General features: G+C 42.0%; 1 protein-coding gene across 1 annotated transcript in view; it reads right to left on the bottom strand.

The window, feature by feature from the left end:
• Positions 1-16,817, bottom strand: part of tsc22d1 (TSC22 domain family, member 1) — a 41,801-nt gene extending 24,984 nt beyond the window's left edge. Inside the window, exon 1 of the mRNA XM_080903882.1 lies at positions 13,458-16,817. Within this exon, the coding sequence (XP_080760008.1) occupies positions 13,458-16,081 (2,624 nt within the window). The 5' untranslated portion in view covers positions 16,082-16,817. The remainder of the gene's footprint in view (positions 1-13,457) is intronic.
• Positions 16,818-17,189: the final 372 nt, after the last annotated feature.

The raw sequence follows: 17,189 nt of genomic DNA on the forward strand, positions 1-17,189 counted from the left end.
TAGCTCTACTGCATTGCTTTTCCCTCCCAGCAGGACAGCTAGCTTGCCTGAAAAGGAAGACTGAAAGAAGAATGTATTTAGGACTCTTAGATTTAAATGTGCTTCTTTCAGGACTAGAGGCAGCATTCAAACCATCCCTTGACAGTCCTAGTCTGCATCCAATATGATGATCCTGGTGTCTGTTGGCAGTCGCTGCTTGTTAACCAGCAGGGGGTAGTACAGCACTGTTTACAGAGCTCAAAACTGCACACAGAGACACAGTATAGTCAGAAACCGTGCCAGTAGCTGTCAAAAGTTAAACTAAGAACAAAAAATAAATAAAATAAACCAAACAAACAGTCAATCTCTAGTCTAAAGACATCTGAAGTTCAAAATAAACTCTTGGTTTTTTGTTATTAAGTGTGTGCATCCAAGTGCATGTCAACACAGACGCACAAGTAAAAAGTATTACATGTAAATATTTGTATACCTAAGTATTATATGGGAAATGGTCTAGTACAGACACTGAATTACAGGACACAGAAAAGTATCTCAGCGCTTTACTCATGCTAATAAGAGAAGCAGCTGCCAGGACTTTTGGGGGGGGGGGGGGGGGGGGGGGGGGGGGGGCCTCCGGCAGCGTAGAGCTCCAGCAGCCTTCCTCATTCAGCCACAGAGCATAGAGAAAGGGATTAGCTCACACAAAGCCAGAGTGAATGAATATTGAAGCCTATGGGAAAGCACCCTGACTGACTGAAACTCTCACATCACCACAGCCAAGCAGACAAAGTATCAAACTGCACTAGCCTGAGATAACCCAACACTGTTTAGCTTTGGTATTTATAGATAAGCCTTTTATTTTAACTCATTTCCAATCAACAGGATTCTTAAAACATTTCTCTGCTGGCATCCATCCTTTTTCAACTTGTGGCAACTGCCTTAAACCAAGAGTTCAAACAAGTCCAAAAGAATTTCTTGCACATAGTGACCATGTTTAATAGTAACACCCACCATTGTAACAGTAAATATATGACAAAATACAGAAAAGCACAACAGGCCCATTTAAAGTGGCATAGCTCTACCTCCAAAAACCTAAAACGTTTGCCGATTTTCTCATAACAGCAAACTGATTATCTATCATTGTTCTGTCACAATAACAATATTAAGGCTGTTCCTGCTACTACTTCAGTAGTTATTTAAACAGTCCAAACGTAACAAAATGCTCACAAAACATTCAAAAACACACAGTCAAATGGACAAAGTTAAGCACTGGCCACACAAATATTACATGAATGTGTTTCACAAGGCTTCAGTCACATTGTGATGTCAGTTTACCTTGGACAGCAGAAATAAAATATTTTCAACATCATATTGCAGAATTTTTACTTCTTACAGCTGTCTTTAACCTCGCTCATTTGTATCACAGGAGAGACGAGTGGTACTGTCCGTCGAACCTGCAGCCCCAGTTAGTGGCAGATAACTTCTACTACCCATTAAGACTTGTAGTAACAACACCACAGCAGCTCTTGCAAATGTCTTTCACCGATACTTGATACACTTGTTTTTCCAAGCATGCTTAGTCATTCCTTTAGAACAATTTAAAACAATAACAACTGTTGGTGCTGACTAGCATGGGCAGAAACATTTAAATTTCAATGAGCTGGGCACACCCATGATGACAATCAAGTGATAAATGTAGTGATTAATACCCAACTTGTCTTTTCTCTACACAGGATACAACACCATTTAGATGCGTCATGACTTTTCAAAAATGAAATCCTGATACAGCTTCACTAATTACACCAGATATCGTGAGTAGTTGTATAATTGTTACTTTGGTGTTTACAGACCACCTCCATTTTAATTTGTTATACGATAGCATCATTGTTATTATTTGTTGTAGGTTCCCCCCCCCCACATTTTCTCGATACATTGCGATAAGATTGGGTTGTTACAATATCATAGTTTTACATTCACAATAACAGAGAACTTCACATATCTCATAGGATCCAGCAACACTATAGAAAATGATTTGAAAATAGTCTGCAGGAATGATGAGAGCATCAATCGATGGAGAAAAAACAAAAGCCTCACAACTATCAATAACTATGTCTCCGTTATCCTGGGATGACCTTTGGTAGCTGTGCTGTTCGGCTAAGAGCGAACAGAGACATAATGACAGCAGCAGAACAAACACTATGAAACACATGGAGTACAAAGAGGCAGCAAACTTACGCCTATAGCAAAGTCATGCACTGCATTTTTGCTTCTACATGTGTGTGAATGTGTGTGTGTTAAACTCCTGCAGCTGACTGGACAGTGCTCTGGCCACAGGAATGCCGGCCATGATTCAGCACATTGCCTGCATGTTTAGGGGGGATGACAGTGGCGGCCCACTAAAGCCTAAAAATAAAAATGCGTGACTGAAGATGAAATCAACAGCATTTTAAAATTTATGCATACACCCAAAAAAAAAAAATGTCTCATATGCTGTTCGCAACAGGAGATTTAGTGTTTGTATGTTAATCCCCCTTTTCTTCCACGTTTTTAATACAATAAACTTTCCAAACAAATAACTGTAACAACACAGCGTCTCTGGCACAATTTCCCCCAACAATGTACACATTTAGATAATAACAATACCACGTCGACATCAATATGCAGTGATGAATCCTGCTCTTGTTTGTAAAACAAAATCTAACTTGTGTTAGTTAAACAATACATAACAGCACCAAGTAAACTAATATTTCTCATCCTGGGGTTTAGTTCAGTCAGGATGAAACAGGATTTTGTTCACTGAATGGCCCAAAGTAACAGGAAAAGGCACATACGTCTGCGCGACAACTGAGCTTGTGTGTAGTTACCTCCAGAAATACAAGAGGTTTTGCCAGCTTTCATTTAAAACTATGGTAATCATAATGGTCAAAAACAGCATGAAAAAAATAAAAAAATAATTAAAATTTATCTGGAAAATGTTCAAGTACTCCATCCACAAGCATCACCACCACCAACTTAAACCAAAGGATAGCCTCCGAGAACCAGCTGCATCCCTGAAGTGGTGTTCAATCAGCACCTGTGAACGTACATTTCAAATCTTTAACAGCCAACCTCGCACGGCGCTTTGCTCTGCTGATGAAGTTAAAAAATTTTAAAAAATAAATAAAAAAAATACACTTTTCTGCTGAAACCACTGCTGAGCTAACACAGTGGTCATACTAAAATGAATGAGGCAGGCTTTTTTTTTTTTTTTAAAGGGAGCTATTGTTGGTCCGAACAAGTGTATAGTGTGTTTCAAAGTGTGAAAGCTTAGGGGAATGTGGGCTGGTTGGCAGCATGATGGCTATCTCTGCTGCAGCTGTTTTGAATGTAATCTTCCCCCTGGCAGTGCAGGGAGCGTGCGTGTGCGTGTTGTGCCCGTTGCTCATTGTGGGGAGATCAACGAGATCCCTAAAATTCACAGCACACAGCGGAAGTGACCTGAGCTGACCTGACCCAAGTTAGTCAGGTCTACTGGAGCTGGTTCAGACTACTTGAGGACACAGCAGACGGGACCAGATGGAACCAAACTGAGCAGAGTCGCTCACTGCTGCCTTTCATCGATTCGATTTTCATTTATTATTGGCACTGACTTAACAGACCTAGTGTCCAGATGTTCTGGTGGGGTTTTACAGAAGAAATCTCTCTTTGTTTAGGATTGTAACAATTACAAAGCAATCTTTTTTCTTTTGTGCGTTTTCTGCATTGAAATTTGCTTCTAAGCTCTTGCTGTATGATGGGTTTTTTTCCTCTTCAGTTGCAGAAGCATGATAGATAGCTATGGGACACTATTCACAGATTTTATTAAGTGAAGTATGGCAATTCCTGGGTTCCCTTGATAGGATTTTTTCATATTCTTGGATTAATACAGAGAATAAACTCTGTGGGAAAAATGTTTATGATGCCTGAACATTTTTGTTATGCAAGATAATCTCACCCAACTCACTTTTACTGATCTCTAAAGTTTAACTGCCACTGACTGCACAAGGTATACCCTTTAGTTACGCATTTTATGCTGCACTTAACTTATAATTCACCCAACTGCAAGCACCTACCAGAAGTAGATACATGCCAATCTGGGTTTTAGGATTTACTCCTGTGACTCTGGGTTTTGTATTTCTTTTAAAAAGAAAAAAAAAAAAAGCGGATAAATCTAACATCAAAGTAGCAACAGGGAGGAAAACCAAAAACATACATATCACCTGTGGATCTTTATTTAGTAAATGCCTTTGCTTACAGACTGCCTGATTGCTTATGCTTCAAAAGTAGGGAACATATTTTCTCAAACTGTTACATCTGTAAACTTACACAAGTCAAAAGTAAAGTTAGAATTATAGTGTCAGTGGCAAATATTAGTGCTAAGGAGTGTATTGACTGTTGAGCCTCCTCACTCACAGTTCTAACTATATGAATACATAAACATTAATTTAAAAGTTAATGATCCACAGCTATCTGTCACACAGGACATAAAACTTTTTGAAACAAACAATTATCTGCACATTATTAAAATTTATACCACTGAACAGCATGTTGGACATAATAATAGCTAGACAGGCAGCATAGCAGCCTGTTAACAGCATTCAACATTCAAGACCAGTGAAGGCAAATGGAGGATAAAGAAAAGAGACTAGAGGTACCAAAATAACTTGTGACCAAAAGAGGAGCTGCATCTGCAGTTTGTCTTGTTCTCAGTTCAAAGAAGGCCCGTCTCATTTTGGGTTGTTTTGTCTATCACTGTGCTCTCACTGGGGGTCAACTCGTCCCACAGGTGAGGAAACGACGATGTGTTACACAAGGCTTACAGGTTAGTTTTTACAGCAAACTTTAAATCCAAGTGGCCTCATTCACATTAAGCAGTCCGACTTTTAACGTCTTACTGATAATCCTTGTAACTGGTCCCAATTATGTTTCTGATAGCGTCACTCCTCACCTTGGACAACTAATAACCAAACCACAGCAACCTTCTCACAAACAAGGAATTTATCAGTTTCAAAATGGATCAAAAGCCTAGATCAGTTTTGCTTTGTACAAACTAGAAATATTGTAAAGGTCAAACCAATTCTTTAGAACAATATAACTGAAAACCTCTTTCATTAGATATAAAAGCCTAAGCCCCAGACCTGTCAGATCAGAGAATCAATTACTGTTACAGGTTTCATCCAGGCTTAAAACAAAGGGCAAAATGTGCCTTTATTGTTTTAGCCAGACCACTGTGGAACAAACCTCCTCTTATAAGATTAGAAAACTTAGCTGCTTAACAGAGCTAGGGTCCCAGCGGCAGAGGGCGCTGCGAGGGGTCTAGGCATCTCCCTGGCCACCATCTCCACCTTATCCAGGGGGACACCAAGACATCCCCAAGCTACCAAGAGACACTCTCCAGAGGGTCCTAGGTCTTAGCCTCTTTCCACTAGGACATGCCTGAAACACCTCACCTAGGAGGTGTCTAAGAGATGTCCAGGAGGCTCTCTAATCAGATACTCGAACCCCTTAACTGGCTCCTTTCAATGTGGAGTAGCAGCATCCGTACTTCGACCTTTGCCTCATCTCTAAGGAAGAGTCCAGCCACCTTTCAGAGGAAGCTCATTTCCATCGCCTGCTTCCACAATCCCATTTTTCCTCAACCAAAGCTCATGGTCATAGATGCAGGTAGGAATGTTGATCGACTGTTAAGTTTTAGAAACACCTTAAATTTTTACTTTTTCCTTTCCTTACTCATTGCTTGGACATTTTATTTTTGATTAATTTGATATATTTTGGACCGTTTTTTTATCTTCTTTTTCTAAAATATAGACTTATTTAAATTAGCACTGATTTAGCAAGATGCTATAGAAAAAGTTTTTGCATTATTCTTAGTATTACAGGCAGCCTGTTAAGGACAACTCTATGGCCCTTTGAAAAATACTGTTAACAAAGCCAAAGAGCCATTATTTATGGTTTTGGTTGTCTGGTGGTATTTTTGTCCACTTATAAAAGCACTTTCATGCCACTATAAGTCATACACTCATGACAGGGGGGAAAAAAGTGTGACTCTAAACCTAAATAAGCATTTGCTTAAATAAAAACTTCATTAGCAATACAATGTGAAACCACCAGAACCTTAAAAAAAAAAAAAAAAAAAAAAGACCATAATTACAAACTTTTGATCACATGTTCCCTTACTGCCATATTTACATCAATTTCAGTCCAATCGTATTCAAGTATTCAAGCTATAATCACTGTTGGTACCAAGTTTTTGTAATTATTATGAATTACACTGTATTACCCCACTATATCCTTGTTATTATCAGGCTGTAATACACAGTGAAAATATCACTCAAATCTGAAAAATCCACACAGGGGCCAAAACCTGGGCAGGTATCACATTTTTTTGAGCAGTTAGAACAATCTCCGTAACAAAGTGCCGTCACAACAAATGGCCCAAAACTGCTGTAACGTTCAGCCGTGCTCTCTTTATATAGCACTAAAGTGTTTCACTACAAGTAAACAGCAATTGTTGTGTGTTATGCTACTGACACCTCCCTCAATCCTACCACACATACAGACCGAGCCAGAGAGCACCAGAAAACAACAGAGCAACAACATGCTGTGTATGAGCAACAGAGGCAGCGAGAGGGAGGTCTCGCTGAGTATTTACTATCACTTTTTAACCGGGAGGTGAAAGTATGAATGGCAGAAGGAAACTGAACACTAAGATTGTTCAGGGGGGACCAGAAGTTAGCAGAAACCCTCTCAGCGCAGTTTACTGTCTTAGTCTTCTGCTTTGCTGGTGTTCTCTGCTCAGATGCGTCATTGATTTTGTTTGTGTCTGCCCCGTTCTTGCTGATGGTTTGTTTTTTCATCAATAAACAGGACTGTTTCACTTAAGAGTGTGGTGGGAAAACTAATGGCCTGTAATGGATTGTGTTTTTAGTGTGCCTTTCATCTGAGAAAACTGCCCTCCCAACCTGAACATGCTCACACGGGGACAATAGGCTAACCTTCGTGACAAACAGCTCCATCTATTATTATTTTGTTTCCTCATTATAGAGAAAAAAGTTACACTGCTGCCTAATTCCACAGTGGGTGCATTATTATAGAGTGGACTGAGTTTGTTGGGCCATAATAAATTTAACAAAAGCTAATTCTTGCTCGCTAAAGCTAGTTAAATATTAACTAGCTTTAGCTTATATATTTACATTCTTGCTAGCCAAAGCTAGCAAGAATGTAAATATATAAGTTACCTCACACGCTGGATTCATAAGAGGTCTCATTTTTCCCCCTCTTCAATCCAAAACTTTTCATACCTCCAGCAAATATCTTTTCATAGCCCAAATATCACAAGTGTTGCTATCAACAAAATAAAACGAATCCCTACTACTCCATTTAAATAAATAAACCAAGCATGTGGAATAACATCAGAATTTGCAGAATCTCCAAAGACGTCACCACAAAATTAAGGATGCGCTGACAGTGAAATTCAGTGAACATACTGAAGCCAACTGCCAACACAAAGAAGAATCTTTAAAGAGAAAGACATGCTTTCTCTATGCTTTGCATTATCTGAACATGTAGGTAGAAAAATAATGTTGCAGATAAACATCAACTGAACCAACTGTCGCATTCTTGTAATTTTGGGAAAGTTTTAAGGTTTCAAAATAGGACTTAAGAAAATAACAGGTGGTATCGCAGCAGCTATGTCCATCTTTAAACACTGCAAGGATCTAGTGAATAGATAGACATGAATGAAAAGTCCCAACCCTAATGACGTCACTCTTCTTACATTTGACTTGCTGGGAAACTTATTGCAACATTACTATAACATGTGATGATTATCATCATCATCATCATCATCTGCCCGTTAGCTAGACGCAACATGTATTAGTGTGTATATACATTAAAAAAAACAAACAAAACAAACCCTGCATTCTCAATGAGAAAGTAGAAATATTAAAAAAAATAAATAAAATAAAAAACTAGCACTAGTGTGTGTGTGTGTGTCTTTTTTTTGTGCTTCTCCTGTGTTATAGTGTCACACTAATTTGTCTCTTCTGCTTTGCTCACTGTTAGCATAATAGAGAAGCAGACAGGTTAAGTGAAGATTAACACTACTCCACTTGACATACACTTGTGTACATCATTACCGTAAGTGCAATGAAAGCTTCCCCACAGATGTTAATCATTCTAAAACCAAAAGAGACATTGACCTTAACGTTTGACATTATAACAATCCCTAAAGCTTTGCAGCCTTGGCAGGGAACCTAATACAGACCCAAGTATTAGTCCCCCACCAACTTTATGTTACAGGACAAAATTTCACCCATATTCACTGCCTGAGAGAAAAAGCACCTTTCTAGACAATGAGGGCCAAACTTGGCACTTCTAGATTCTCAAAACATTCTGGCCTGGCTGGTAGAATATGTAGGTTGCATATGCCAAACTACACAGACAGGGGTACCTCTATCACAAATTCTAGCTAACAGAGACTGGTACAATTGACCATAAAATAATCTCTGTCTTCAAGAAATATAACTTGCCTTTTCATTTTGATGGTTGCATCCACAGACGCGCAGAGATATGGGGCAATTGAGAGGGAAAAAGAGGCAGACATGTCGAGAGCAAGTTGATCAAAGCAAGTCAATAAACTGTATATCCAGGCATTGATGGGATTCTCATTTCCCAGTGGGTCCTTTAGTGAAATTACAAGCAATACTGCTGAGGTGAGACAAAGGCACAAGAGGAATGCCAATAATAGTTAATAAACTGACCATTTTAATCTCAAAAAAGCAAGAAAACAAATAAAAAGGAGGCTCAAGTAGAGCAAAGTGTAATTGATGAATTGCCTCATTAAAGCTAAAACAAAATCAACAAAAAAAATTGTGTTACAGTGGTGTGAAAAAGTGATTGCCTGCCAGAAAACATCTTGATTATCGCCAAGACTTGGGAAAATAACTCTGGACTGACAAGACAAAAGTTGAACTTTTTGGAAGGTGTGTGTACCATTATATCTGGCATAAAAGTAAGAGCATTTCAGAAAAGGAACATCATATCAACAGTAAAATATGGTGGTGGTAGTGTGATGGTCTGGGGCTGTTTTGCCACCTCAGGACCTGTAAGACTTGCTGTAGTCTGCTGTCTACAAAAACATCCCGAAGGACAATGTCTGGCCATGTGTTCGTGACCTCAAGCTGAAGCGCACTTGTTTTCTGCAGCAGGACAAAGATCCAAAACAAACCAAGTCCAACTCTGAATGGTTTAAAAAATAAAATAAAGACTTTGGAAAATCTTGAGATGCTGTGGCATGACCTTAAAAAGGCATTTCATGCTCAAAAACTCTCCAATGTGGCTGAATTACAACAATTCTGCAAAAATTCTCTACAGCACTGTAAAAAACTCATTGACACTTATCACAAACACCTAATTGCAGTTGTTGCTGCCTAGGGTGGCCCAACCAGTTATTTTTCCACATGAAGGATTGGATTTTTGTTTTCCCCTTAATAATAAACACCTTCATTTAAAAAAAACTGCATTTATACTTGTGCTATCTTTGTCTAATATTTCAAACTGTTTGAGGATCTGAAATATTCAAGTGTGATAAACACCCCCCCTCAAAAAAAAATATAATAATAATAATAATAATAATAATAATAATCAGGAAGGGGCTAACACTTTTTCCACACCACTGTATATTCATTTCTGACCAAACTTTTACAGCTTGCCAATCTACAAAACCTCTGGTCACAAGACTCAAATACACACAAATGTGAAGTCTCACCTCACGAAACCACTTCCTCACATACAGGATGAGCCATGAGCGTGGGAGCATGCCAGGTTTTACTTAAAGTTCTGCACACAGGAACATTTGACATTCTGTTTTTAATCACTATTAGCTGCCAGTAAACCCCAGCAGTGGCATCCTCACACTCACTCACACACCTCATTAATAACTCGCAGGACAGACTCAGGATATGTACAACAGACAAGCTCCCTCATTCAAAGAGACACATGCAGACAGATGAACTGGCACTCTGAGGACACCTAACTGTTAGCTTTGGCTCCGGAGGGGTTCGTGAGGACAGGGTCATCCCACATAACAAAAACTGAAAATGTGGTCATCAACAGTCACAGAGAAGACCACAGGAACTGTCCAACCCTAAATACAGCTCACAGATTCCCTGTTCACAACATACTTGTACACATATTTCTACCAGACAGAGAAAGCTAAGAAAAAACATCTCAGTGACAGCCTCTGCACAAAATGACCATAATGTTTCAGCAGAAATTTAAAGTTAGAACAGTCATTCCTCTGTTACTGCAACTAACGTTAGGGCAACAATTCAATAACAGTGGGCAGGAACTGTTAGTGACTGTTAAAAACATAAGTGTTTCAAAACTGTGTGTCCAAAACACACAAAAGGGCACGATGCCACAATGTTAAGCCAGACCAATGAGCAAAGCAGTTCCTATGTTATCTGACATGTGGTCAGTTCCTCTTTTGATTGCAGTTTAACAAAGGGCACTTCTGACAGCCCATTTTTCCCCAAATGACCACTGAGACCACATCAAGTGTTTCTTTGTTGTTTAAAACTCAGCATAAATTTGAAATTCTATTTTGAGAATGAAGTTGAAATGCTAAGAATAAGGTCAGCTTCCACACTTACCCTTGTTACCACTATTTATGTTCCAAAACAGAACTGAATTTCTTGTTGCCAAAAGACATTTTCAAGTATCATGTCACTAATTAATCTGCATAAGGCCTTTTGTAGAGGCTCTATATCTTGGGGCAACCTTTCTCAAAAGTCCAGCTAAGATATCTAGCTCCTGTAATACTGACCATGCAACCATTTTTCTTTAGGTGGAGAGCCGTGTTGCACTGGTGGCAAGGCTGCTCAATCATTGTGGTCATTATTGTAATCTTGATTATTCAATAATTTAAAAACCATGCAGTTGATCACAACTGCTGTTCATTTTTTGTCTTGGTAATAAGTGATGCTTTTAAATTAAGTTTTATTTTAACCCAAGAGGGTTGTCATTTAACATAACTTTACATAGCAGTTTTGTAATTAATAGATTAATTTACTGTGTTTTGTCTGCACAAGTCCAAATATAGAATCACAAGGGAAATACCTTTCTTGAAGTATGCCTGTTATGCAGTCACGGAAGTGCATTACTTTTGTCAGTGAACATGAAAGAGAGGCAGAGATATCAGTAATACAAAAAAAAAAAAAAAATCTCAGGTTCACAATTATTTGTGAACAAATAATTGCTTAGATGATTAAAAGCTGCTGCCTTCAGTAATTTGCAGCAGAAATACTATAAATTAAAAAACAATAATCATTGGATTTCGAAATTACTTTTGCATTCATTTTCACACCACCACTTTTGAGCTTTTAGGGAGGAGCCATGAAAACGAAACTATGTGGGGGAAAAGAAATACTGCAACGTTTTCATTGGTGTACAAGTGAAAAGATTATCATCAGTTGCCTGTAACTGCCTCAGTCACCAGGTCTCACCTTGTAGCTACCATGAAGGCCTCTTGAGCTGTGCGAGGTAGCTAAGCTGATGCATGGGCTTCTTTGTGGCAGCTACTCTTGTTACACAGGCTTTAAAGTCAAAAATACCTGTTAGCCCAGGTCTGAAACTCTCTCAGACCTCATGTCTCCTACCAAGCTCATATCTTTTATTCTTTTTCCCCCCTATCAATTTTTTTTCTTCCTATCTTCAAGGAAACTTGCTGTAAAAAGTCTGTTTTCTGTAACTGTACAGTGTTGAAATTACTGACAATAACAAGCAGCATGTTAAATAACTGAGCTTAACCAACAATTCGGATTATTATTTTGCCATAATCATTATTTTGCCATAATCAAAAAGCCTTAAGTTAAACTAATTTCTCATGTTGCATTAATGTACAGTGCCGGTTATCTGTTGGGTTAAAGTTGTTGCCAAGTTACCTGTCGAATGTCGGGCCCAGCGTCCTGGACCCACTCTTTGTCTCACTTTAGTTGTAAAGAAGCACAATGTTAGACAGGGCAGGTAACAGCCCTGCAAACCAGCACAGTTCTGTTTTATTTTCATCTGCAAAATGTAGGCCGCATCAAAGTAAACTCGCTTAAAACCACCTGACCGGAGACATGTTTATTTACACTATGCACAGGTGTTTGCAAGCACAGAAGGTAGCTCGTCCTAGCACTGTTAATGTTAGCCACACAAGCCACTGTATGGTGCAGACTGACTAGTCTAAAAGTAAGAAAACAGAGTCAAAATATTACCACTACCACTGATAGCAGGTAAACTAGACAGAATGAGTATAATTCACAGAGATAATCTGTAAGCAGGGCTTTGGTATGAGTGCTGATTAAAGACAATAATCCACCTGATCCCACATAGATTTCAAATTCCTCAGAGTTAAACATCATGTGATAAAAACAGTCACCCTTTAGTATCTACCCAGCTGACCCATAAAGGCAACCCCCCCCCCCCCCCCCCCTCCAAAAAAAAACAAACTAACATAACTTCCATGTTACCCTCCACATTCCCAGCTGTACCTGGCATCACTTCGCTAAGCGCTGACTGAGACTCAGATATGCTAAACATCCCTAAAGCTATGAGGGCAAAGGTGACAGTAACACCAACATATTCGTAAGACTTCAGATTGTTAGGGGTGACGGAAATGAAAGCAAGTCCCTCGTGCTGCACAGTGATTAAAATTCCTGTCTAACCTCAAAATATGTTCTTAAAACTTCTTGTGAGGAATTTCCAAAGGATTTCAAGTTTGCCAGTAGCAGAGAGAGAGAGGGAAAAGGCTCTTAATGAAATCGATTAAGCTTTCACTGAGGAAAAAAGGAGCCATGTGCCTTCATTTTCATGTGAATAAGCAACCTGGCAACTCTTGTTTCTTTCCTAAAGACGAAAGGGCATTTCAAGACTTGCTTTGACTACAACACAAAATTGACAATGGCTGTCAGTTTATTTCATACCTGTCTTATTCTATTGCTTATTAAGTCATCGACAACTGCTACTGTAATTTCTGCTTTTCAACAACAAAATGTGCTGAGAGTCTCTACAGGGAACTGTGCGCCCAGCAGAAAATGTGCCCTGTAAGGCAGACAGCCGGGATTTCAAGCAGGCGGGCGGGTGAGGTAAAATGTTGAATCACTGCAGCCACTTGATAAAGACAAGAAACGTCACATCCAGCTGAGCCCTGCGTTGTATCCCACTGACAGAGGACAGAGAGAGTGCAGCAGCTTGGCCTCTGTCAGCTGGTGATCTAGGATAACAACAACACTTTTCTTCCCTCACAGCTGCAACATTAAACAGTGAACTCATTCAGCTTCAAACAGACTTAAAATGCTGAGTACCATCACACAAAACTCTTTTTTTAATACAAAACAAAAAGAAAGCCATAAACCGTTTGCAGATAATCAAACAAATATAAGTGAGAAAAGTATAAAAATGAAGTCTCTTACCCATCCTCTTCTCCATCTACAGTCTTGAGACCAGCTGGTGCTGTTAAGGCACTGGCGGTGGCAGCGTTGCCCTCAGTTTCCTGACCATGGCCAGTGTTGGATCCAGTCTCTCCCCCAGACAGCTTGGGCAACCCCAACAAACCCGACTGATGCTGGAGGAGCAGCCGCTGGGCATCTTGCAGCTGAGTGGTGGTGAAGCTCGGCAGACTGGCATACAGGGCGCTGGCCTGTGCAGCGTGAGCCAGGGCCTGGGCACTGCTGTGGTCATGGGTCAAGCTCACAGAAGACGGCTGGCTATGGGGAACTCCCTGCGGGGGCATCCGAGCAGTATTCCCAGTGTTGTGAGATTGGGGTTGGGGTTGGGCCTGGGCCTGGTGATCGCTCTGAGGGTTGGGGGGAGGCACACTTGGTGCAGACGCCTGGCTCTGATGGGCCGCTGTTGGCAGCTGGGTGCTCAGCCCTTGGTTTTGGATTTGTGTTGGGAGTGACTGCGGCTTTTGCTGCTGGCAATCCAAATGGCCTGGATGGCTCTGAGGCTGCTGGCCAACACCAGCTACCCCGACATGAGAGGACATACTAGAGGTGGTAGACTGAAGAGAGTGGGGCTGCTGAGGACCTCCCATCATATGGCAGGCTCCGTTAGCCATCCCAGCAGATGTGGCTCCAGCTTGGTTGGACAAAGGCTGGGAAGCAGCAGCAGAATGAGGGATGCTTTGCTGCAGCTGTGTGTACTCAGGTGGCCTCATCGACATCGTGTGTGCTTGGGGGGCAGCAGCTGGCTGTTGTGGTAGGGTGGCATAACCCATCTTCTGCTGCTGAACACCTACTGGGGGTTGATTAGCAACTGCCTGGGCATAAGTGAGCTGCTGCTGGGACACAGCAGTGAGTCCCATGGTGGTCTGGTGGCTCGGCATGGATGGAGGCTGATGAACGTTTGTAGGTGCCGAGGGGGCCGCAATAGTTTTATCATGCTGTTGGGGTTGGGTGTGAGATACCCCCATGCTTAAACCGCTGGGGAGGATTCCTTGAAAGCCCTGAGGAGGGGAGTTGTAATCCTGTGCATGCTGTGGTCCACCAACATCTCCACTGCACACATTCTCGACATAATGGCTCAATGTACTCATAGTACTACTCACAGAACTCCCACTTGTGCTTTCTCTCTCCGACCCCCCAGCAAAGCTCTCAGAGACAAACTGTCGTATGCTGTGGGACCCAGGATCAGAAGAAGAAGTGGGGGCAGGAGCTGGGGTCTCCTTATCATAGAAATCAGTGCAAGTCCATCTGCCCTTTTTGAAGGGCTCAGAGTTAGAGTCCAGCTTCACCACTCTAAAGCGAGAGCTTGTGGTGGTGGCCACCACAGGGGCCGCAGGAGCAGTTGATACAGGAGCTGTGGTTGCAGCTGTAGCAGTTGCACTCACAGGCTGCTGCACAGCTGATCCAACTCTTCCATGGAGCCCGCTGGGGAGCCCTACGCCTCCAGAGACACTCACAGCAACAGTAGTTGTAGCAGTCATAGCAATGTTGGAGTTTAAGTTTTGGTGTTGCTGGATCATGCTAGTGGGGGCCATTAGGTTGCTCCCCGCTGGAGCAGCAGCACTTTCTCCTCCTCCACTCCCTCCACTGCTGCTCATCACATTGAGAGGATAGCCGCCACTGCTAGTGCTAGCACTCGTGCTGATCCCCCCTCTCACAGGCACGTTGGCAGAGCTCAACATATTCACATTACTAACATTGCTGGTCTGGGGATTAACTATGCTAACTGTATTGCCAGCAGCAGAGCTGTGCATTCCAGGGATAGATCCCGGGACTGCAGTCCCCGTAGGCTGAGTGGGGATACTTGAAGGAGCAGCCTGGGAAACTCTCTCTTGAGGGCCGCCCATATTAGAAGGCATTTTCTGGGTGACACAAGGTAAAGCTCCAGAGGTGAGACCAGACGCGGTGATCCCGGAGCCAGAGGACAGAGGGTAGACCTGGGCATGGTTAGGATGTGGAGGATGTTGATGGTGTACAGTCCCATTCACCATGGCTCCACCGTGTTGCTTCTGTGCCTGGTTCAAGGTGTGGGGGTGTGAAGGCTGATTTGGAGAGACTGCTCCAGGGGTCTCCGCCTCATGGAAATTATTCAACGTCTCCTCTGAGGAGCTTCTCTCTGCTCCAACTACATCATTAGCTCGGGAGAGGGACACATCCAGAATCTCAGAAGACGACAGATCCTCAGTATGGGACTCATCCAGGTCGTCGTAGCTCTCAGTATCCTCTGCAATGCTGTTATTGGTACTAACAGATACCTGTGCTGGAGTCACACTTGTGATCTGGAAACCACTCTTCTTTTTTATCTGAGCTCCAGTGGACTGTGTGGGCTGGGGCTGGGAGAGCAGATTTAGGCTGTGGGGGGGAGGAGGATGATGGGGACCCGGGGAGGATGAGCCAGCAGGAGGTTGAATCAACAGGGAGGGCGGGTAGTCATCGCCTGGTACGTGGCTGTTATTAACCACCGGGTTAGCTGATGTTGACAGCCCGGGGCCGCTCCCGCTACCAGTGTTGCTCCCCCTTCTGTGAAAGACAGCCTGGTGCGCCATCTTTCTAACACTGCCAGAGTCTCCTGCAGGGTCCGGATGATGCATTTCGAGAAGATCCGGGCGGTAGTTGGTCTCTGACAGTATGCAATAAGGCTGCAGCTCGTTAAAGGCGCCGTTTTGACAAAACTACGCTCAACAGACAAACGACCAAAAAAATTATCTAGAAAAAAAACAATAGATATTTCAACGAAGTGCGCAGATATGAGGCAAAAGTTGTGCCGATATTTACACCCTTGTCTTCTTTCACTCGCTTCGGCGTTATCCTAGCGAGGCAAAAGAAGCTAGTGACCGCTAGCGTCAGCTGATGCCAGTTCGCCGGTTAACTACCAGAGCTGTCCGTCTGCGCCTTTATTAAACACAAGCTAACATTTCTGTATGTTTTGTTGAAGAGAAAAAGACGCCACGCTGCAATGAACACAAAAAGCGGGCAAAAAGCTGCTGAGTAAGTTAGCGTTATATTAAAAGCTAGCTAGCTGCCACTCTCCATCACCGGCTAGCTAAACACAAACTCGGCTGTTTAAACTGCTGGGTTTTTGTATTCTTATTCTTTTAACAAGAGGAAACGAAGTGAAAGCGAGCCACCTTTAATCCGCAGTTAGAAGCTTTAAAAGGCGAAACACTTCTAATAAAAGCGCCGTACACGGGTTAAATCCATTCCTCTGGGTCCTCGTTTGGGTTTTGCTGTATCACTGGTCCGCCCCGGCGGTAGCGTCGTTCAGTATGGAGCCTCCCGCACCGCTGCCGTGGTCTGCGCTGTCTGTGACGGGGCCGGAGGGGAGGGGTGCGCAGTAATATGGCGACCGCGCATGGCCGCTGCTGCCAGACATAAAGCAGTCTGGGAGAGGCGGCCACGAGCTCACGTCAATATCCACGAAGCGTGCCGGAAAGTGCCGAGCCCAGCCGCTCCCTCCGAAAACCAGTTTAGGGCCATCACAATAGATTTTGTTGGTCTTTTTGAACCAGAGGAAATCAGTATGGAGTCATTATAGTTTTGTAGTTTCTCATTACTTTAAAAGTTTATTTAATTTTGAGTTTTTTTATTTTTCATTCAGTTTAGTTTCAGTTAGTTTTCAGATCGGATTTTCTTGTTTTTTTTTGTTTTTTAATTCTCTGGAGAGTACAGAGAGTACACGTTTTTACAATAAAAATAACT

Source organism: Rhamphochromis sp. 'chilingali' (genome assembly GCF_963969265.1).
Source record: "Rhamphochromis sp. 'chilingali' genome assembly, chromosome: 14".
Lineage (NCBI taxonomy): Eukaryota > Metazoa > Chordata > Actinopteri > Cichliformes > Cichlidae > Rhamphochromis > Rhamphochromis sp. 'chilingali'.